Raw genomic sequence first — 23135 nt, 5'->3', positions numbered from 1 at the left:
GGCGCTTATTATGGCCAGGGCACACTTTTGATCATTGGAAGAACAAAGATAGGTCACAGATTGGCAGAAGTAATTATCCCATTATTTGAAGTTTTCTTTTATGGCTTAAAATATGGCTTATCATGATATATTTTTTTTTGAACCCTTACCTTCCATCTTGGAGTCAATACTGTGTATTGGCTCCAAGGCAGAAGAGTGGTAAGGGCATGGCAATGGGGGTCAAGTGACTTGCCCAGGGTCACACAGCTAGGAAGTGGCTGAGGCCAGATTTGAACCTAGGACCTCCCGTTTCTAGGCCTGGTTCTCAATCCACTGAGCTACCCAGCTGCCCCCTTATCATGATATTTTGTGGCACATAATATTGAATACCTCCTATTTCTATAAGAACATGGCAATTAGAGGACATATTTTCTGTATGTGGGGACTCTGTCAATGCTGAAAATGTGGGAGAAAAGAGAAAATTTTTTAAAGACATGAAAGTTAAAAAAACTTCTGTAAAACGCTTAGTTAATTTTAGTACAGAGAAAGTTTGGGGTCCAATTTGTATAAAAAAAGTGATAAAAAATTTCCTGAATTTCTTTAACATTGTTTAGTTAGGAGGATTCTATTCTTTCCTTCCACTTGCCTTATTAATTTCTGACAAATTAAATGATGTACATCGTAATTTACTTTGCTTTTATAATGTTTCTTACTGATTTGTGGTTGAGTGAATTACCTTAATTGTGGTACTTGAATATAATGGGACACCATCACTGTGTATGAAAAGCAATGAATAGGAAGAATATAGAGAAGCATAGGAAGATTCATATGATCTGATGCAAACTGAAGTAAGGAAAATAACATATATAATGGTTATAATAATGTAAATGGAAACAATAACAAAAAAAGAAAATCAAAATTATAATCAGTGTGACTATAATAATTAAACTTGGCTCTGAAGAAGAAATATAAGAATATAGATCTCTCCTTTGTAGAGATAGAGGATTATGAGTATGAACATGGCATATTATATTGTTAGATTCATCTGAAATATTGGTTTGGCTAACCAATTTTTTTCTTTGTCTTTTCTCTTTTGTTATAAAGGAATACTTTCTAGGTGGGGGTGGAAGAATAATATATTGCAAAATTCACATGATATGAAAACAAAAGACTGTATTATCTTTCTTCTTAGTAAACTACTGTGCCTATGTTTGACAGCTCCATGTAAATAAGCTTTGTCTTAACTAGCGTGTTGACTATACACATTAAGTATTCAAATGGCACATCGTTTGTCTTTTGTCTAAAGTCATTATGTTATTGACACTACTTCAAAGAAGCCACATGCAACTAACAAATAAAGAGTTTTGAATTCCCTCCCACCCTGGCATTTTGAAAACATTACTAATCTCTTTTATTAAAGGCAGCTTTGGATATAGGAAATGGAAGTCTTCCTGAAAAGTTGTATATTAAGTGAAACTTTAAAATCCAACTTATTTTTTCCAATGAACTTCATCACAAAATCAAAGTTTCCTCTCCTTGGAAAAATATCATATCAAGGACTAAGCTGAGGAATCTCGGCATGCTAGTCTGGCAGTACTTTCTTTTCCTGCTGGAAATTATAGACTAGCTGTGGTTCATTGTAAGAAAGCTCAAAAGCCGTACTTAATCTTTAGAAACAATAGCAACCACTCACAAAACTCTGAATAAACTCAAAACATAACTCTTCTTTGTAGCACAGTGGTAGCATAGCACTTTGAAAGAATTCACATTTGTAGTTTTAGCTGGCTCTACTTCAGGCAGGACCAGAGGTTGAATAGTGAACCTCATCCTGGTGCCACTAGTGGCAGCAATATGGCATGAGGAACCCCAAAATGCAAAGTTCTTTGTGTCTAATAATCTTTGCTTCTACTTTATTCACTTCTTCAAAAGCATTTCAAGGTTTATTCATCCAATGCAAAAATTATTGTTTTGTTGCTTTATAAAAATATAACATTGAAATAATTTCATTTACACATTCAATTTCCATATTTCATATTGAGTTATTCATACCAAGAGGTATTTAAGCCTAAATGTCCATGATCATAAAATATTAATACAATAAGAGAGCTTAGAGATCACTCACTCAAAGCTTTCATTTTACAAATGTTGCAAAAGAGGCCTATAAAATATCGAATGACTTCTTCAAGGTCATGTAGCAGTGGCGAAGGAGGAAGAAGAAGCAAGGTTTCTTGGATTTTGGACCAGTGCATTTTCTATCTCTCTAAGATTTTGTCTTGGATATAAGACTGTGAAAAGGAATATATGATTGAGATGATAATAATTTAAGTCCCAAACCCTACTTCACTTGAAATAGCAAGAATATTAAGACTATTTTAAAGAAAGTTTGATGCTTGCCTTTTCTCCCCCTCTTCTTCACTCCATAGGTATTTAATCATTAGGTCAGAGCAGCTAAGAATTCGTTGTTAACTTGGTGGCTTATCTGGACAGTCATACCTTTACAGGATATATACCCATGTCTTTGCAGTATAGTTATATTTTGTTTCAACTATATTTTGTTTCAACACACATATGAAAGCAGAGTCCTGGATTTGAAGCTAAGAAATGAGCAGACAAAAATGACTGTATCAGGTAGGGACCCACCAATGCATGTAACCCATCCACTCTAGACATATAATATGTAATTCTTAAGGAATTTATGGCCATGGTTGATGGAGTCTAAACCAGTAAACTTTCAATGATAGGTGGAACGGCCCAAACTTTGTATGAATAAAGAACTAAGTATAAAGTCATACTAGAGTTTGTTTTTCATTTTCATTTGGAATTTTTTTTGGAATTTATTAAGAAACAAAAATGGGATAAAGAATGGAAAATCTTATAGCTCCATTGACAAAAAGCCTTTCAAAAAAGACTATTTCAAACCTACCTTTGTTGTTTAGAAAGTATGAATACAAATAACACCACTGTCAGGCCAAGTATTCCAAAGATAATAATCAAGAACCATGGAAACCGGAAATCTGAAATGCAAAATAAAAACTCACTCACACAAAGTTTTGGGTCTTTGAAGGGAAATCTATACTTAATGATTTCCTTCTGGAATTGGAACTGAATAGTTCCCAGTTGTTATTCATCTAGTGAAGTCAGGAGCCCTTTTTTTTCTAGAAACTGAGTTAAGACTACAAACATTGGTGATATTCCAGAAGAATGCCTCTGTCTACTTGATGATAGTAAGAATAGCTAACATTTATATAGTGACAGATTATGTTAAGCCATTTTACAATTATTATTTCATTTGATCCTCACAACAACCCTGTATGGTAGCTGCTATTATGATCCTCATTTTGCAGATGAGGAAACTGAGCTAATAGATTAAGTGACTTGCTCAGGGTCACACAGCTAGTAAGTATCTGAGGCAGGGCTTGAATGTCTCAGACCTCTCTCCATTGTTCCACCTAACTGCCCACTTCTTTAAAAGCATTTCAAGGTTTATTCACCAAATACAAAATTATTGTTTTGTTCCTTTATAAAAATATACCACTGAAATAATTCCATAGATTCCTAGCATTTGTTTTTCAATACTTTGGTCCATGTGGAATCGGTGTTGGTGTCTCACTAAAACAAAAAGTCTCTTGAAGATCCTCAATAGTTTTCAAGAGTGTAAAGTTGTCCAGAAACTAAAAAGTTCAAGGAATATTGATGTACATCAATGAAATCCCAAATCCAGTCTTTATCTCTACATAGGACCAATACTTCTTCAAGGCACTGAGATTTTATTGATGTGTATATTTTCTCCATTGTAATACTTCAGTGACTTAGTAGATGGCTTTTGGAAATTGTGGCAGAAAAACTCATCACCCTTTGGACTACTATCTTCAAACTTAGTCAGGTTTTCCTAGAATAGATGTACAATCTATACCCCTAGCTACTAGTGCCTCCCTCCCTGAGATTCTCTTCCATCTATTCGATTATTCTATTTTATGTACATATTGTATATTATTTACATATTGTCTCTTCCATTAGAATATAAGCTCCTTGAAGGCAGGGACTATTTTTACTTCAGTTCCTCTTGAGCTTAGCACATACCTGAAACATAGTAGATATTTAAATAAATGTCTGACTGACTGTATTCAAAGCCTTTCCAACTTGGTAAAGACAACCAGAGATTATACTCTTGTAGCATAACCTTTGAGAATTTTGAGTCACCTCCCATAATAGGGCTTTGGAGGACAATAGATACCATATGTGGGATAAAATTTTAATATGTACAAGTATCAAATACTACTAAATGTACGTGGGTAATAGACTGGAGTTTGGAATCAGTATTGTTACAAAGATTTTTAACTTCAATGAAATTTCTGAAATGGGATTCCATTTGTCTATCATATGTGAAAGTAGGCAATTAACTTCTCTATAGTCTGCAGCATGTCAATTGATATATTTCTCAAATGTCATCGCTATCCTGAAGACATTCCAGGGAGCTAAAAACCAACCTTGTTTTTAAAGATAGAAACTTCATGGCCTCTCTTAAAGCCCAATTAGCAATAATAGCTAGCATTTATATAGAGCTTTAATAGTTACAAGTGCTTTATACAATGTTAACTGACTTGAGCAACTATTTAATGCCATTAAGAAATAAAAATTTAAAAATATAAATGAGGTAAATTCTCTGTGCTTCTAGTTAACCTATATCCTCATTAGTCTACCATAGAAATAGGCAAGAGTTAATGTCTTTGGACCAATAACACAATACTAATGGTTAACATTTAGATTAACACAAAAAATGCTTCCACTCTAGAATAGCATCTCATTTGTCAACATAGTACTTAACCTGGTTAATTTTCACAGAGTTACTTTAATGCTTGGTGCCTTTCATTATTACTTCTTTTTTTCTCCCCTCCCCTTGCCTTATCCATTCTATTATTCATTGGAGAAAAATATTACTTTTCTGTTGACCTATAGGAGTTCCAGAGGCTCTGGATTATTTAGAACCCAATTGATATTTTATGGAGCATTTATTTCCTCTGCCCCCTCTCTCTCATATTATGAAAAAAGCATTCATAAAAGGCAAAACTCTCATGATACACATAAAGGAAAAAATCTGGAAGCTAACCCCCTTTCCTTTTCACCTAAGGAGGTCTAGCTTGAGCAGAAAGGAAAGGGAGAAAGTTTCCATCCTTCAATCTGGATTCTAATATATGTTCCTGCTCTTGGTAACAAAGAGTTGGGTAGCATGTGTAGACAAGTGTGTTTTCATTACCATTGATTTTCTCTTCACATTCCGAAACAGGGCTCATCTGGGGAAATGTTACATAAAGTATTTCACTGAACTCCCCAAATTTTTCTGAGGTACGTTGTCTTGATCTGACTCGTATTTCATATTCTCTATCCAACCTCAAGGAGTACACTGGGACAGATGTAGAGCGTACGAGTTCCATCTACAAAGACAAAAACATCACCAACAATTTTATGTTTAAAAAAAGGTGGGAGGAACTGACAATGGCAAAATGTCATGGATCATCAGCTGATGATATTTGGTTTTACATGGTACATATGTTCAAGAAAAGTTTTGAGCAGTCTATCTAAAGTTTCCTATATGATTATATTGGAATTACTGCACAAAATTATTAATATTGTTTCTAGTTAAGGAGAATAGCTTGTTCCTTGAAAAGATCCTTTAGCGAGGCTTTTGCTAAAGCAAAGAATCTTTCTAGAAAGTGGTCCAACATTTGTGTAAGCTCCATTATCAGTATCTATGGGTAAGGCTTTCTTCAAGCAGTACAGGTATATATCTATTTGTATTTTCAATGTATCAATCAGGTAAGAGAGTTAGTGGGTGCCTGTTGGCTGTTAAAGAGAACTGCAAAAGACCCTTTGGGGGACACTGCCCTTTAAGGGTGTCTGTATAGAGGTGGTGGGGCAATTAAAGAAGGAACAGATAAGAGTATATGAAATAGAAACATATGTCCCTGTGTAAAAGCCTCATCAAGTTTATATGACTGCAGAGAGGACACTGGGACTCAAGGACCTTAGAAAGCACCATGAACCACAGGACAAGAAAGGATTTTCAGATGTGGTCATTGTGTTGTTTAATTGTTTTACTTTGGTACAAGGGAACTTTCATAGGTAGAGGTAATAGAGAAATGTCTGAACTAAAAAGCAAAGCATGTCAAAAAAAATGTAAAAAAGAAAAGACAATAGGTCCTCAGGTCCTTCTCAGTTCTAGTTCACTGAATACTCACTGGGCTTTCTCTTGTTTCTCCAAAGGCTTAAAGCTACCTAGAAAGACAATTCCCTATGCTATTAAAAATATTTGGGAGGATGTCTCTGGTTTCCTATAGTAAAGTGTATATAACTCTTATAGTCAGCATTTTCCCATCATCTTCTTTGTGGGTGAAGATGATGTGATGCTCTTTGGCTTGGGACTTCTAAAAGATACTGTTGCTCAAGAGGCTGACCAAACTAGGAATGATTTCTCCCCAAGTCAAATATTTAAAGCAAATACTCAGTATGTGCTTTTCATATATTTGCAGGCAGAACACTATGTGCCTGTTTATAGAAAATGTGGGGCACTCAATTTTTCAACAGCATGAATTTTTCACATAAATAAAAATTTCCATAATTTGTTTTATTAGGTCAAAAGTTGGACTCAAAGACTTCTAAAACACACTTGCCTTTCACCTCAGAATATTTCCATTTGAAAAGTATTTTTCTCAATTTTACAGGAGTGGTTTAGCTTCCTTTAATTCAATCACATTCAATCTAACAAGCATTTTTAAGTGTGCAAGACACTATGCTCAGAGCTGGGAATACAAAGGGGTGGGGGACCCTGTCTCCAAAGACTTTTCACATACTTCAATATATGTAATAAATATATCCCTGAATAGTTTTCTGGTAAGCCAGAATTATATGTTATCAAACCCACTATCTTTTGAGTTGCAATTTTTAAAAATGTGTTTTTATCCTTGGAACTGCGAGCATTTTTGCTATGATTGCCCACAATTGATGCTTTTTTTTAAAGCCACCATAATCCTTCAGAGATTTCACCAGTAAGAATATTGTCATCTTTTCCTCATTTCCCCTGTTCCCAACATTCCAGTTTTCTACTCGTTTGATCCAGTTTTTCTTTTGTATTCCATATTTCTCTTTCTAGTTAGCTCCCCACCACTTGCTTCTGTTTTCTTTGAATGTGACCTACTTCCTCTTATGCATCCACTCCCATGCTCTCTGTCATTTCCTCCTTTTTCCTCCCCTTTAACTTAGTTTTTTTTTTTTCAGACATAAAGCCATCCAAACTCAGCTACTGATTTAGAATACAGAGATAGGCAGGATAAAAGTGTCAAAGTGCATCAGGTGGTTCTGTGAATATCTAACTCTCCAGGGCAGCACAAGCCTTATCCATTGGGAACCACACACTGTCAGAATATGTGGGTTCTACTGCTAATGCTGCCTTGTATTAGCCATTCATGGACAAGTCTTTTTACTGCTCTGAGCCTCAGTTTCCTCATCTGTAAAACAAACAATAAAACTAACTGGCCAAATATGTCACACAGTTGTTGAGGAGAGTAAACTACAAAATGCTATTTACATGATTGCAATTTTAATTGCATTTAAAAACTTAAAATGTTCATATTATTTTTAGCAGGCAACCTAGCACAGAGAAATAACTACAAGGTCACTAATATCTCCAAATATGCTTTTAAAATGCATTATTTTAAAAGCAGCTTCTCATACATCACTGTAAGTAATAATGATATTTATAAAGTGTTTTAATGTTTGCAAAATACTTTGCAAATATAGTTGTTCATTCATTTTTCAGTTGTGTCTGACTCTGTGACATTAGCAAAGATAGTGCAGTTATTTGCCATTTCCTTCTCCAGCTCATTTGACAAATGAGGACACTGAGGCAGACAAGGTTAAGTGACTTGCTCAGGGTCATACTAGGGTTTGAGGCCTCATTTGAACTCATGTGTTCTTGACTCCAGGCTTGGTGCTCTATCTGCTCTGCTGTCTAGCTTGTAAAAATAATTTCATATCCAGCCTTCACAGATGAGACAAGAGAGAGAGGCTCCGAGGGACTAAGTGATTTGCTCAAGAATCCAAACTAGTATCAGAGGTGATATTTGGTCCCAGGGCTTCTTGACTCCAAGTCCAGTATCCTACCCATTCTGCCAAGCTTTCTGTGAAATAGCAGCCCTCCTAGGTCACTGTTAGCAAGGACCTTGAAGCTTCTGTTGTTTCTGCTTCCTCAGGCCCCCTGTCTTCACCAATACACTATTGTTTGGTTCCCATACACCATTTAACACAACTTTCTGTCAGGGCTAATGGGGATAACTTAATCCAAATGGGGGAAATCTAGAAAACAAAATCTGGGAGGGCAGCCCTGTAATACTTTGAAGGTGTCTCAAAGCCCACATTTCTCTCAGTGATAGAGTGGGCACAGGGGCCAGTGGTTCACCAGAGCGGACAGTACCTATTGCCTCAAAATTCTGAAGGAGATACAATGCCAAAAAGCTGATTCCACTCTGAAGATGGGCCAGAAAAACTTGGCGAGGCTGGACCTGCGGTTAATCTGCTTTGGAATTAGACAGACACTGAAATAAGCACGATTACCCTGTTTTCTTCTTGTTCTGCGCCATGTGGAGTTTATCTAAGTGCTGAGTTCCCACGGACTTGGCAAGAAGAGCCTCTGTGGGGGTTTAGAGTCAGACAGGCAACTGGTTCTATATTTGCTCACACAAGGACCCCCTTTGCCTGGTTATCCCTCCCCCAGAAACATATCTTTCTGAAAGGGCATCAAAGAGGATGTGCTCCCTCTGGGATACCCTCCTGGAACTTGTATTAGTTGCTTCTCAACTGCTGTAAATCCATGCATGTGAGACTACTGGGGCTTCACCCTTCCCCATGATTAGGCACATCCAAACAGAGCAGAGCTGATCAGAGGCTGCAATGGGACACCATGGCAGCACTGTGTCTAAGTGCAGGTTGGGAGAAATCATCTTTTCTTTTCTTTCATTTCTCCTCTTCCTCCTCCCTCCCTCTCCCTCCCTCTCCCTCTCCCTCCCTCTCCCTCTCTCCTCCTTCCTTCCTTCCTTCCTTCCTTCCTTCCTTCCTTCCTTCCTTCCTTCCTTCCTTCCTTCCTTCCTTCCTTCCTTCCTTCCTTCCTTCCTTCCTTCCTTCCTTCCTTCCTTCCCTCCCTCCCTCTCTCCCTCTCTCCCTCTCTCCCTCCGTCTCTCCCCCCACCCCCCCCCTCTCTTCCGTATTATGAAAATAGTATTCATAAAAGGCAAAACTCTCATGATAGACATAAAGGAAAACAATCTGGAAGCTAATCCCCTTTCCTTTTCACCTAAGGAGGTCTAGCTTGAGCAGAAAGGAAAGGGAGAAGGTTTACATCCTTCCAATCTGGATTCTAATATGTGTTTCTGCTCTTGTTAGCAAAGAGTTGGGTAGCATGTGTAGACAAGTGTCATTTGGGTTTTCATTACCATTGATTTTCTCTTCACATTCAGTAACGGGCTCATCTGGGGAAATATTACACAAAGTATTTCACTGAACTCCCCCAATTTTTCTGCCATACCAAGTCGGATTAGATTACAGTTTTGAAGAGTTGCCTGAAGGCATTTCAGAGTTAAGGCCCAGTGCACCATAAGTGTCCCATCACCAGTCTGAGTCAGGGGCAGAGCATCATCGATGCATCTCTGCCACTTGCACATACACGGACATAGAGGCACGGGGCTTGCTAAGAAACTTAGACATCCTTGCACTAACGCTTAAGGGCAGATGTAAATAAATAAGAGGCATATATGGCATTAGTTTAAGGCTAAGGATTCAGATAAGAAGGTAGTCTTAGGAGCATAGATTTTGAGGCAGAAGGGTCATAAAAAATAGTTTATTCCAACTTCTTTTTTTTTTCAGAGTAGAAAACTCCATCCCAGTGATTGCCTAAATCACATCTGGGTAGCAAGTAGCAAGGTTAGGACTGGAACCTACCAGTTTTCAGCCCTAGAACTTTTGCCATTGTAGCTTACTGCTTTTCCAGAGTCTTTCCTCCCCTTTTCCTGTCAGGAACTAGAATGTTGTTGGAAATGAAAGATGAGTTTGAAGTAAAAGGTATTAAAGCCAAAGTATTTCTTCTGAGGTACCAAATTGACATCTTACCTTTTTCCATTGGGTATCATTTATTTCTTTGTATTGAAGTTCATATTCCAAAAGAATCCATCCTTTCTGAACATCTGCATTGGGAGGTGGCCCCCATCTCACCTGGATGTCGGCATGGATTGCTGTCAGGCTGGTGTTCAGCAAAGTCCAGTTGAGGCCAATGGGTGGATCTGGTTGTACTGTTCATTCAATAATGTGTTAATTAATAAGTACAGAGATGCCATTTTGTAGCAATATAGTATTCACTCCTGATGAATTCTAAGCACTTTCTCTAGTTCTGTTGTACATTTGCTGAATCCTTTCAATATTCCCACTTCATAGAAGGGCAATGTTTTTATTTATCCATGGTTTGCTTCTGTTTCAATTTTGTTGGTATATAAGCCACTTACAGAAACTTTTAAAAAGTTGATCTAAAACTTTTTTGGAAGATTCATGAAAGTGTCTTGTATCTATCAATTCTGTCTTTTTCTTTAGCTCTGATAATAGTCATAATTTGGTGCTTCGTTGAGGCATTTTGTTTTATCTAAAACAGAATAAAGGTAAGAAAAAGCAAGACCTGCAATACCTTAATGATTTCCTAGATCTAGAACCAAGACTAAATCAATTCTTATATCCTCAGCTATAATGATACTATGATGGTCGTTGTGATTTTCTCTCAGAATAATAGGTAGAAAATTAAATTGATCTCTGAAATAGAGAAGATACAATATTTTCTAGTGCCTGTCCTCAATCTACTAGTCTGTGTAATCAGAGCATTGTTACTGATACACTTGCACATCCTCATATATGTTGTTCTGTAATAACCTATTAGGCCACTAAAGTTGTTGGTAGCTTTTCAAGAGATGAAAAACAGAAACTAATTTAGGAACCATTCCAACATCAAATATTCAGTTTGACATTTTCTAGAGAGCCTGATCATTGGCATTTAAAAAGAAGATTTTCTGGACCTTGAGCTTCAGGATAGGGAGCTTTGAAAATGATCACTTGTTAATTTTAAAATAGAAGTGGCCCTTTTAAAATCTGCTATTGTAGTCTTATCAATGGAAATAATAGTAAGTTAGATGCATTATCACTTGCCTTGTTCCTGGCTTTTTCATATGACTTGCACTGATCCTCCTCTCTAGGTTATCTCCCCTTTTTAGAAGAGGAGCTCAGGGAAAGCAGGGACTGACTTGCTTTTTCACTGGTATCACTGGTTTTTAGCACAGTGCCTACAAAGGGTAAGCACTTAATGAATGTTTCTTTATTTCTTCATTAATTCATTCGCAAATGAAACAACTTGGATTTCCAAAATACACCAGAGAGGCAAAAATGACCCATTGTCAGGGGCCTTTATTTCCTGCCTAAAAAGCCAAGGGTCAGAGGAGAAAGTCCTTAACTATGACTTTCTCTTCATTTATTTATCAATAAGTCTCTCTGTTATGCTGTAGTGAAGGATGTAGACTATTATTTTGTACTTTTGCATGACATGAACACACTACTACTAGACTATACTTTTTGAAGAAATAGGACTAGAATCCAGTGGCTACATTTTGCATGTTAAACTCTAATTCTATAACTACTCCTCTGGTAGTGCCTCACCCATATTCCTTATCTGTAAAATGTAGGGTTTTGATTAAATGATTGCTAACATCCTTTATAGGTGTAAAACCTAGAACATCATGATACCAGGGAATGAGATGTTCAGTACAAGGGAATTTCCCAGATAACTGAAGCATGCCCTTTGAACCCTTCTCATTAAAAAAATAAACAATTTCAATGGAAACTTTTCCAAACAATATTATGTACTTCTCAGCTCCTCCAAAGGGTACTGACCATAATAAAACTTCTCTTGATGATTTAAATTTACTATTCTGAACACAAATTGATGCTAGATATGGCCTTATTTTTTCTTATCAAGAAAATGTAAAGGTTGGGGTAGATGTTTTCTAAAGTCTCTTCTAGATCTGACAATCTGTGATTCTACTGGGCAGTGAAACAATGATGCCTTTAAGGCCTCTTTGTCCTTATAACAAATCACCCATAGATGATCATATTTTAAAAATTGCTACCTATGACTTCCTTGTAAAGGCTGAACTGCTTGTTATTAGCTTCTTGTTGCTGTCTTTGTAGTAGTTATAAATCTCCTGAAATTGGGAACCTAAACACAATTGCTAAACTTTTGTTCAAATTGTTGGTGAAGTTGTGAACAATTTTGAACTATGCCCAAAGGACTAAAAATCTGTGCATGCCCTTTGATGCAGCAATACCACTACTAAGTCTTTCCCCCTAAGAGATCAAAGGAAAAGGAAAAGAACTTATATAGACAAAAATATTTATAGCAGCTCTTTTTGTGGTGGCAAAGAACTGGAAATTGAGTGCCTGTCAACTGTGGAATGGCTAAACAAGTTGTGGTAATGACTGTGGTAGAATACTATTGTGTTATAAGAAATGATGGGCAAAATGCTTTTAGAAAAAAGCTGGGAAGTGAGGTGAGCAGAACCAAGAGATCATTTTATACAGAATTATAAGATTGTTTGATGATCAACTGTGAATGACTTAGCTGTTTTGATCAATATAGTGATCCAAGATAATTCTGAAAGACTTAGGGTGAAAAATGCTATCCATCTCAGAGAAAGGACCAATGGGGGCTGATGCACATTGAAGCACACTTTTTTTTTTACTTTATTTTTCTTGTTGTGGTTTTTGGTCTACATTTTCTTTTGCAACATGGCTGATAAGGAAATGATGCACATGTATAATCTATACCCAATTGCTTGCCTTCTTAAAAAGGGGCCCTCAGGAGAAGGTTAGGGAGAAAATTTGAACCTCCACATTAAAAAAAAAGTTTAAAAAATTTACATGTAAATGACAAAAAAGAGAATAGAAAAAATAAAGTCTTAAGCAAAATAAAGGCAAAAAACTCTGTTTGAACAACTGGAAGGTTTTCTGCTCAGTGTGTACATTTTGAAGACTGCTAGGGCTGTTCAGAAGCCCCTCTCTCCAGGGTTACTGGATAAGTGAATGCCAGATAAAAATAATAACAGTAATAATAATAGTTGACATTTATCTAATGCTTTAATGTTTGCAAAACACTTTACATATGTTAACTTCCTTGATCCTCACAACAACCCTGGGAGATAAATCATGTTTTTTAAAAAAATGCCTTTTTTTTTGTTCATGCCATGCCAAATAATCAGTTTTTTCACTTAATTGGCCAAAGTGATTGATTGCTTGATATTATGTAAACATGACTTTAAGCTCATCTTGGCTTTTCCCTGGATGAGAACATAAAACTTTGGAAAGGCTTTGTGATATTGTCCATAATAAACAAAATCAGCCTTTAGTTCCATCTTCCATGAAAACAGTACCAAAGCTAATACATTTCAGTTGATATAGATTATACTAGAACAGCAATGAATCATCAAGCTTAGGGACCTCAAGAGTTCATCTGCTCCATCTCCTTGCTACAGCCTCTCTTCAGCCTTTTCTCTTCCCGTGAGGAAACTTTGTCCCTTCTACCCCCTTCTGTAACCCTTTCCTCTCGTTCTCTCCTTAGGAAGAGATGCTGGCTGCCAGTTCTGCAAAATAACTCTCCACATGTTTACCAAGTGCTGCTGCTAGTTTTTTCTGAGTCACTTTCAAGAGATAGTTCTATTGGATCACTTCAGGGAGTTAGGCTCCAGTTCCCTTAGTGTCAAACCATGTCAAGCAAAACACAAACCTGAGATTTACCTATTTCATCAACAGTGAAACACCTTTTCTCCAACTCATGACTAATATTTCTCAGCTTGATACAATAGGGTGTCCAAATGGAGGTATATGATGAATTGAAATAACAGCTGTTTTCTCCAGCAGAGACATAATCGGGGCATTCTTTCCACTCTTCGTCAGTCCTGAAATGGAGAGAAGAAAGGGTGGATTGTTTCAGCGGTCGGTCGTGTTGTAACTGGGGTAGAAGTGGGATGCGGGATGGGTCAGATGAGACGGTGTCCATTCTAACTTAGATGATGTGTGGTGAAGAGCGCGAAGATGGCATAGTCCCAGTGGAGTCTGGGCCACAGAGGCAGAAGGGACTTTAAGGAGTCATTTAATACATTCAGGCTAGTGTGTCACCTTTAGAAGTTATGAGAGCTGGAGATTCATGACCTCACTTGATAATAAACCAGAGTGCTTAAGTTTTTAAAAACACTTACCTTCTTAGAATTAATGCCAAGTATGGGTTCTAAGGCAAGGGCAGTAAAGGCTAGGCAATTGGGATGAAGTGACTTGCCCAGGGTCACCCAGCTAGGAAACATCTGAGGCCACATTTAAACTCTGACTTGGCACACTATCCATTATGCTACCTAGCTGCCTAATTTTTATTTGAAACTTCTTCCTTACATGCCACCTAAATAGCTCAGGACAAGTCTTATACAAATTTAATTCAGTTGTCCCATCCATGTTTTTCTAATTCCAAGTCCAAGTCCATCACTCTGTCCCCTACTTTGATGGACTGTCAGCTCTTTGGTGGTAGGGTCTGTTTGAACTTTGTCTTTTTATCCCTACCTCCAAGTAGACTAGCCGCCACAAGCAGGTGCTTAAGATTTCCTAAGTTGAGAAGTTAGTTTTCTCCCCAGAAGAGATGGAGAATGCCTAGTCACCATCCTCTGTAAATAAACTTTTAAATCCACAAAGACCAAGTCATCTCAACTATGGTAGAATCTCAGTAGTGTTGTCTCCTAATTTTTTGGGATTACGCTAACTTTGTGCTGAACGTTTCCCAAGTTTTTAAATCTTTCTTTAATAAGAGAATCCAAAAATGAGCCACAACACTGAAGAATTGGCCTGAGCCACTCATGAAGATAATGGAGAATTCCCTTAAAATTCTTACACATTTGACCAGACTTGCCCCTAGGGTGCCCTAGGCTTTTAATAATACTTGCTGCTAGGAAGTGTGGTACTTAGATTCAAGGAAGAGAAATGTCTTTGCCTTCACTGGTTTTTAAAAAGACTTGAAATTGGAGAGGGGACATATATTGGGAAATGATTTCAGCATCAATTAAAAAAAAGACTTGAGACTCATGAGCAGAGCTGGGCTCAGGGATTGGCAAGGCAGATATCAGCCTTGTATCATGGCATACATATACATGTATACACATATGCACACACAGAGGACCCTCATCCCCCATGGTTTCCATGGTTTGTTATCCCTAGTCAACCTTGAATTCTAGGGGAAGGAAGGAGGCAGGGAGTTTCAGTCAGCCATGGTAGGTCTTGGAATTTATTGGCTATGGATAGTGAAGCTTGATTGTACATAATAGCATGTGCATTTGGGGCTGTTGGCCAGTGCAAGAAGGCATCCTTTATATATCTTTAATAGAGGCATATTTCAAAAAAACATTTTTATTTTTTAATATCACTTATTTCTGAATATGTAATCCTCCATTCCCCATATTAGAACCACTTAAAAGATTTTTTTTTGGCCTTTTTTTCCTTCCCAAACACAGTGTCAAAGGTGGAATTCAAAACCAGGTCTACAGACATTCTGAATAAATTTATTTATGCTGGGAATACTTTTCTCTGTCTACTGTACTTTATGGCCCTTAGTTGCACTTAGTTTTGGTGCCAGACAATTGATTTCTCCATTGCACAAAGGCATGCATTTTGTGATGAGTGACTGTAAGTGTCATGTAAGGCACTATACTAAATGCTGAGGATACAAGGAGAGGCTAAAACAGTCCTTGCCCTCATGGAACTCACATTCTAATGGGGATTATTATGCAGAATGAGAGAAACATTTTTGGACAAGTCAATGTAGGACTTAATTTTGCTGGATTTGTAAGAGATTTGTTATGAGGGTCTCCCTTAACCCCCTCCCCCCACTTAAAAAATCATTCAGTTGAAGATAGGCAGTAGGAAAGGGCAATAATAAATGCTGGTAAAAAGAAACAATAAATTCTTTAAAAAAATTTAAAACAACAATAAAAATAAAATTTGTGGCTGTTGTTTTGATGAAGCCCTTGTTTTTGGCCTGTTGGGTGTTCAAGGGCAGTGGCCACGTTAGTGACATTTACTCTAGCTAGCCTTAGCCCCATTCCTGCCTACCCTCAGACATAGAAAATGGTAGGAGCAGATGTGACTCAATGGACAAAGAATCAGTCCTGGAGCCAGGTTCAAATCTGTCTTCAGATACTTCCAAGCTGGATGACCCTGGGCATGTCACTTTACACCCATTGCCTAGCCCTTTACTGCTCTTCTGCATTGGAACCAATACTCAAAATCAATTCTAAGACAGAAGTTAAGGTTTTTTTTTCTCTTTTAAAGAAAATGGTGGCTTCTTTGATTACCCCCAAAGAGTACTATCAGACAATTTGTAATAGAATGGAGACTCCAGGAATAATTATTTGATTATGCATTTTATTAGCTTTTGGATAACACAACTACAGAGCTAATAGAGTTATATTGTTTATCTTATGCCACATAAGAGGGGGCATAAAAGGGGTCATGAAGGATCCATTAAAATAAAAAGGCAGTGGTAGTCCAAAAGAAGGATAATAAATGGATAGTGAGGTGCTACCCTGGTAGATCTCAGGAGCTCCTCCAGTGGGTTGGAAGATGGGCAGAAATCACTGGAGATAAGAGGGCATAAGTAGGCTGTGATCTGTCAACAGGGAAAGTACCCACATCAGTAAGGGTATGGATCCATAGATTTTTTTTTTTGCCCTGATTCTTTTTGCCCCAATAGAGGGTTGCCAGAGACAAAACACACGGACCCTGCAATTTAAAAAGATTCCTTTGACCCTAGGATTATAGAAAACATTTTTCTTCCCCCATAATGTAAATAATCATGTACAGTTAATTCCAGGATAAAAAAAAAAGAAAAGGAAAACAAGAAAATCAGCTGAATTGAATCCATGTGCTTGAATGGCAGTTTCCTTGTCCCTATAACTTACCCACAAACAGCTGGTTAATTATTTTTTATAGTCAAATAAATGGAAATATATATTAAAATTTTTTTAACTCCTAAATCACTAGGTCTTTATGGACACATGGAGGTCATTGGGTACATTTTAGAAAAGAATATGCATCAGTTTTTATAGCATATTACAATATTCTCTGTACTGTTATGAATAGGAATAATTTCTCACAGGACAGAAACATGCCTCAGGAAGGAGGAAACCCAAACTACATTTGCTACAGAGAAGAAGGTCAGTGCTTTAGGGAGTGCTGCTTCCCTGGCCAGGGGCTCTGGGGCTCTGTGATCCTCTGCACCAGTGTACCTGAGAAGAATTGGGACCTAGCCTTAGTGTAAGGACATTTATACTTCAGAGGCTTGGCTCAGTAAGTGTTGGGCTCGAGACTAGCCCCATGCAACAGCAGAAGAGGTGTTCACCTATGTCAAATGATGCAAGGAGTCAATAAAAAGACTTCTCTTTGACCTCTCTGACAAAAATTGTCTTTTCAGGAACTCTTCCACCATCAGAATAATCCTCTTGGGTTCATTTATTCATGGTTTTCCTCAACAGACACTTATTGAGTGTCATGAGTACTACAAAGGACACAAAGATGATAGCAACACAATTTCTGCTCTCAGGACACCTCAGGGAGGGTTCACAGCTCCTCTGGGCTCTTGCTATTGTCTGGCCATCCTTTCACTGAACCCCTTTCATTTGCCACAGCAACAATTCCAAAGCCTTTTTCAAGAGCCTAACTGTACTTGTGACTGCCCTTCCCTCCCCATGTTTAGTAATAATAATAATAATAATAATAATCTAATATTTTGTTGAGAAGATTAGTCATCCGACTGAAGCCCTTTCATTTTTCCTTATGTTCCTCAATAAAATTTCTGAGTATTATCATCCATGCTCTCCTTCTTCCATCTTCCATCTTTCATAGATGAAGAGGAGAGATTCCTGTTTCTTGGTAAAGATGCCTTTCATCCCACATCTTCCCAACTCTTGTAGGGCTTTGCTCTAGCCATGATTCTCTTCCTCTTATGTATCCTCAACCTTTTTCTCCTAGATCCCACTAATACTTACTCATATACTTGCAAACATCCTAGGGACTCTCCAGTCCTAAAAAAAGCCTTTCCTTAACGCAGTGTATCAATTAACCTCCTCTCATCTTCTCTCCTCCTCCCTTTTACTGCCAAATTTCTTTAAAAATTTGTCTCCATTGAAACTCTGCTCCCTCTTTCCTCCTTTCCTCCTTATGTTCTCTTTTCAAGTTCTTGCAACCTGAAAGTCCTCTAAATATTTTCCAATGATCTCCTAATCAGTAGTCAATGGCCTCCCCCTTTGCTCCCTTTCCCTCTTCCTCCAATCCTCATCTGTGGCATTGAATGTTATTCTAACTCTTATTGAATGACTCAACTTTTAAGACATTGCAGGCATCCACACCTACCTGGTCCAATAGGGCAGCCTGGGAAAAAATGGGTCGGAAATCCATAATACATTGCCACCATCAAAAAGACAACTTAACAGTATACACTGCTGGGGCAGCTTGAACTGACTTACCAGAGCTTACTGTTAAAATTTTAGTGTATTTATACCTGGCAAAAGCTATAAAGCAGTGCTTAATTTATTGTTTTGTGTATTGTCCAGACTTAAGAAAGTGAGGGAGAAACTTTTAATGATGCAGATTAAACTTAAAAGTGTATCCTCCTCACAAATTTCCCCCCAGAGAGTTGGCTGTTGAACATTTTCCAGTATACCTCTAAACACTATTCATGGTGGGTCAGTAAAATTCCCATTAAAGAGACATATTTTTAAATCCACATGAAAAAAAGTTACATTTTACTTTAAATCATCTGGCTCTTCTTCAGGACTGCTAGCAGAAATGTAGGTGAGAAACCAAAAGAAGACATGAAATAGAGCTTCTCTGGGGTCTATATACCAGTAAGAATCTCTGGACAAATGAAGGAGTTCAATGTCAGGGCCTCCTCAACTTTCCTCTTTTCTGCAGATGTAAGAACTGGTAGAGAAGAGGAAGTAGATGAGGCCTACAGGAGGGGCCAGAAAAAGCAAGGGATGGTGGGAGGTCACAAATGTAGCCTAGAAAATAACAAGTTTCCTCTTCCCTTCCAAAGTTTTTACACAGAATTGAAATAATAGAAATAATAAAATATTGATGCTTTAATTTTATTGCTTTCAATTATAGTTGGTGAGTTTTGATTTTACTACCTTTTCCAAATCAACAAAACAACAGGGAACCTAAAGCAGCAACAACAAAACTAGTCTGAGGAAAATAAGTAACAGCAATATTGTATGTTGACCAATTATGAATGACAGCTATTCTGATAGGTACAAATGATACAAGATAGTTCTGAAGGACTTATAATGAAAAATGTTTTCCACCTGATTTAGTTTTTTAGTTTTTAGTTTCTTTATTTTTCTTGTTTTGTTTGCAACATGGCTAAGAAGGAAATATGTTCTATATTATTTCATAGGTAAAACGGATATCACATTTTTTGCCTTCACAATGGGTTGTGGAGGGGTGGGAGGGAAGGAGAGAATTTGGAACTCAGAATTGAAAAAAATTAACGTGAAATAAGTAACAAATTAAAAAAAAGGAGTTTCACCTAGTTTAGGGATGCCAAAGAATGCCTCTTTTTGCCACTAAAGCTTAGGCAATGCAACATGAAAAATGCTGACTTAAGCCTCCAGGGAACTACGGGAGCATTTTACCAAAAATGTTTTTTCCTAATTAGCTAGCACACATGAACTAATAAGCCAGTAGGTCCTAACTGCTTGGCTACCACTATCTTAGTGTTGCCAGTAAGCTTGGATCAATTAGTAACTGTAATTAAAGCTAAACATAATTAGTGTTTTCCCCCTCAGGCTCTCCTACTTTATTTTTATTTATTTATTTATTTATTTTTACAGCTGCTTGGACAAACTATTGCTCTGAGCAGAAAACTTTTACATGATCTGACAACTGTGCAACACCAGAAGTTTATTTTACGTATAATGCATAATACAAATATTTCCAATGAAAATGTGAAACCTGCATGTTTTTGAAAATTAATCGAATGGTTCAATAAATTTTGGCATACTTTTATCAGAATTTTCCCATCATTAGTGACAGTTTATAGGGTTACTTTTCCTTTCCTTTTTTGATGATATAATTTTGCATCAGACTTTAAGTTCATCTCACATAACTTAATGGATTCTACTGCTGGATGATTCCAGTAGAAGCAATAAATAGCTCCAGCCAGTCATTGATGGCTTTCTCATCCCTTTGAAAATAGGAAGGACATTGTTTTCATTCCTTATGAAGACCACTAACTGGTCAAGATCCTATAACCTTACTGGATCAATCCATTTGACAAACCAATTAAGAGACAAAAAGCCTCATGAGAGGAAAGCAAAAATAACTGTCTAAATTGTGACAGAACCAGTAGTGTTCTTAAAAGAACTTTTCAGTGCGGGAGCATCTCCGTCATTATCCAGATTGCACTCATGATGCTTAGCCCTAGGTCCATGTTTTCATCAATGTGAAAAGTTCCCAATGAGGAAGGAAACTCCCTTGCCAAGTCAGATCAGATTACAGTGTTGGCTGTATGCCTGAAGACATTTCAGAGTTAAGGACTAGCCTACCGTAAGTGACACATCACCAGACAGGGTCAGAGGCAAAACCTAATCGAGCTTTTCCTACATGAGGCTGGCTCTGCTGGCTCTGCCCCGGAGCATCATTGTGCATCTCTGCTGCTTGCACACACACGGACATAGAGGTACAGGGCTTGCTGCTGAGAAACTTAGACATCCTTGCACTAATGCTTATGAGGGAAATCTGGGGGATTAGAGAGAGGAAATTAAGGCAATATTTATACAGCACCTACTGTGTGCCAGGCACTGGGCTAAGCTGTTTACAGATATTATGTCTTGATTTAATCCTATAGCTAATAATAATAATAACTACATTTATGTAGCACTTACCTTGTGCCAGGCATTCTGCTAAGCTGTTTATAAATATACCTTGATTTTATCCTCACAATGACTTTAGGAGATATGTTCTATTATTATCCTGATTTTACAGGTGCAGAAACTAAAGCAAAGGGTTAAGTGACTTGCCCAGGGTCACATAGCTAGTAAATAGGTGAGGCTAAATTTGAATTCAGGCCTTCCTGACTTTAGGCTGGTGCTCTATCCATGGAAGCATCTTCATTGCCCCCTCCCAATAAAAACTGGATATTATTTCATACATGTCATGCAGCTATATGCTGATATTAAATGTTTTTAAAGAAAAACTATAGTTATATTATTAAATATTGCTATTAAATATCATAGCTTTATTAAAATGTTTCTCATAGAGAATGCTGGAATAGGGTTTTGAGTCAGATTGTTTTGAAATGATTTCTTACTACAGTGAACAAGTAATAGGATTAATTTTCCCTCTATTTCAGTGTTGATGTTCTCAGCTTGTTTAGTTGTTGAAATAAAATCTATTTTATATATACTTCAACTTATATATTTTATTTACATATAACAAAGTTAAAATATTACATATTTACATATAATATATGCAACTTAAAATATATAATATATAAAAATTAAAAATTATAATTTATATATATATAATATATAAAAATAAAAAACAACCCAGGAACTCTAAGGCTCTGGGTCTAGCCCCTCTCTGCCCTCCTGACTCTTTAATTTATTTACTTATTTTATGCAGACCCTTTTAATCACTAAATTTGAAACCAATGGATCTATATATTAAAAAAATTTTTTTCTGTTTTCACAGTGCTCTGGAGCCTGACTTTTCTAGTTTTTAAATCTGCCTCTTACCTGAGGCTGAGGGGATGGGAAGGGAAAAAGAAAGTAACAAGCATTTATTGAGTATCTACCATGTGCCAGGCACTGTGGTAAGACATTATTGTATTTTGTTGTCACTGTAATTCTGCATGTGCTATTATCACCCCCATTTTGCAGATGAGGAAATTGAAGCAGACAGAAGATACGTGACCTGCTCAAGGTTCCCAAACTAGGAAGTACTTAAAGGTGGATTTGAACTCTGATCATCCTGGTGCTTGGCCCAGTGTTCTATCCACTGTACCACCTAACTGAGGCAATAACTACATTATCATCCAATATAAACAAATATATGTCACAGTGAAAATAGTGTAGAATCCTGGGCCTCAGTTTCCTCATCTGTGAAGTGCTATAGATGGTCTAACTGACCTTTGAGGCTGCTTCCAACTCCATAAATATTATTCTCCTAGTGAGAGATAGGAAGCCTGGTCAAACCGTATCCTGGAGTAGATCCCGGCCCATCTGATATGCCATTAAAAATGGATGTTTGGTGTTTCAGCAGGTGGCTTTATACTGTTGGGTCAAAAGCCGTTCTTTGGGGAAGCCACGTGAAAAGTCCTCTGTTTATAAATTGTTCTATATTATAAACCTAATTGCTTGTCCAGTCATGGCATCTCCCCCAAATTCAGACCCCCTAAGCCCAAATGGAGAAAAAATATTTATTTAAAAGAAGTCATTAGATATTCCATTTCCTTATTTTTCAGACTACTCTGAGGGCCCTGGGGAAGGCTTCATTACCCACAGCCAGAGTTTCCCTTCTCTGAATCAAAGGAAGAGCCATCTCTCACCCAGTAGCCACTTTCTAGGAGGAGCCTCCCCTAGTCCCTCAATTAGTGCCTCCACTCCCCTAACCCTCTCCAATTCTCTTTATTTAGACTCATATAGAGACCTGGCCTCTCTCCAGAGAGAATGCAAGCTCTTGGAAGGCAGGAACTATTCCCCCTTCCCCCTTTTTATCTCCAACATTTAGCATAGTTCCTTGAGCAAAGGAGGTGCTGAATAAAGATTGACTGAATCCCATCCTAGAAGTCTCATTATTTGTCATTATGGGACTATTGAAAGCACCCTTAGTAGGTCTTCCTGCCTCTTCTTTCTTCCCTTTCCACCCATTAAAAACCTCCTTACTTTCTGTCTCCGTCACAGTTTTAAGACAGAAGGCAATGGGTAGGGAACTGGAATTGAGCGAGCCGCCCAGGGTCACCCAGAGAGGAAATTTTAGAGGTCAGA

At 37.5% G+C, this 23135-nt stretch overlaps 1 protein-coding gene across 1 annotated transcript in view; it reads right to left on the bottom strand.

Annotated features, from left to right (window-relative positions):
- The window catches only part of GHR (growth hormone receptor), a 155856-nt gene that overhangs the window by 9407 nt on the left and 123314 nt on the right, over nt 1-23135 (bottom strand). The window contains 4 exon segments of the mRNA NM_001032976.1: nt 2903-2993; nt 5234-5411; nt 10135-10313; nt 13849-14009. Coding sequence (NP_001028148.1) covers nt 2903-2993; nt 5234-5411; nt 10135-10313; nt 13849-14009 — 609 coding nt within the window.

Source organism: Monodelphis domestica, chromosome 3 (genome assembly GCF_027887165.1).
Source record: "Monodelphis domestica isolate mMonDom1 chromosome 3, mMonDom1.pri, whole genome shotgun sequence".
Taxonomy (NCBI): Eukaryota; Metazoa; Chordata; class Mammalia; order Didelphimorphia; family Didelphidae; genus Monodelphis; species Monodelphis domestica.
The sequence above is the reverse complement of the archived record's forward strand: the minus strand, read 5'-3'. Positions and strand labels throughout refer to the sequence as shown.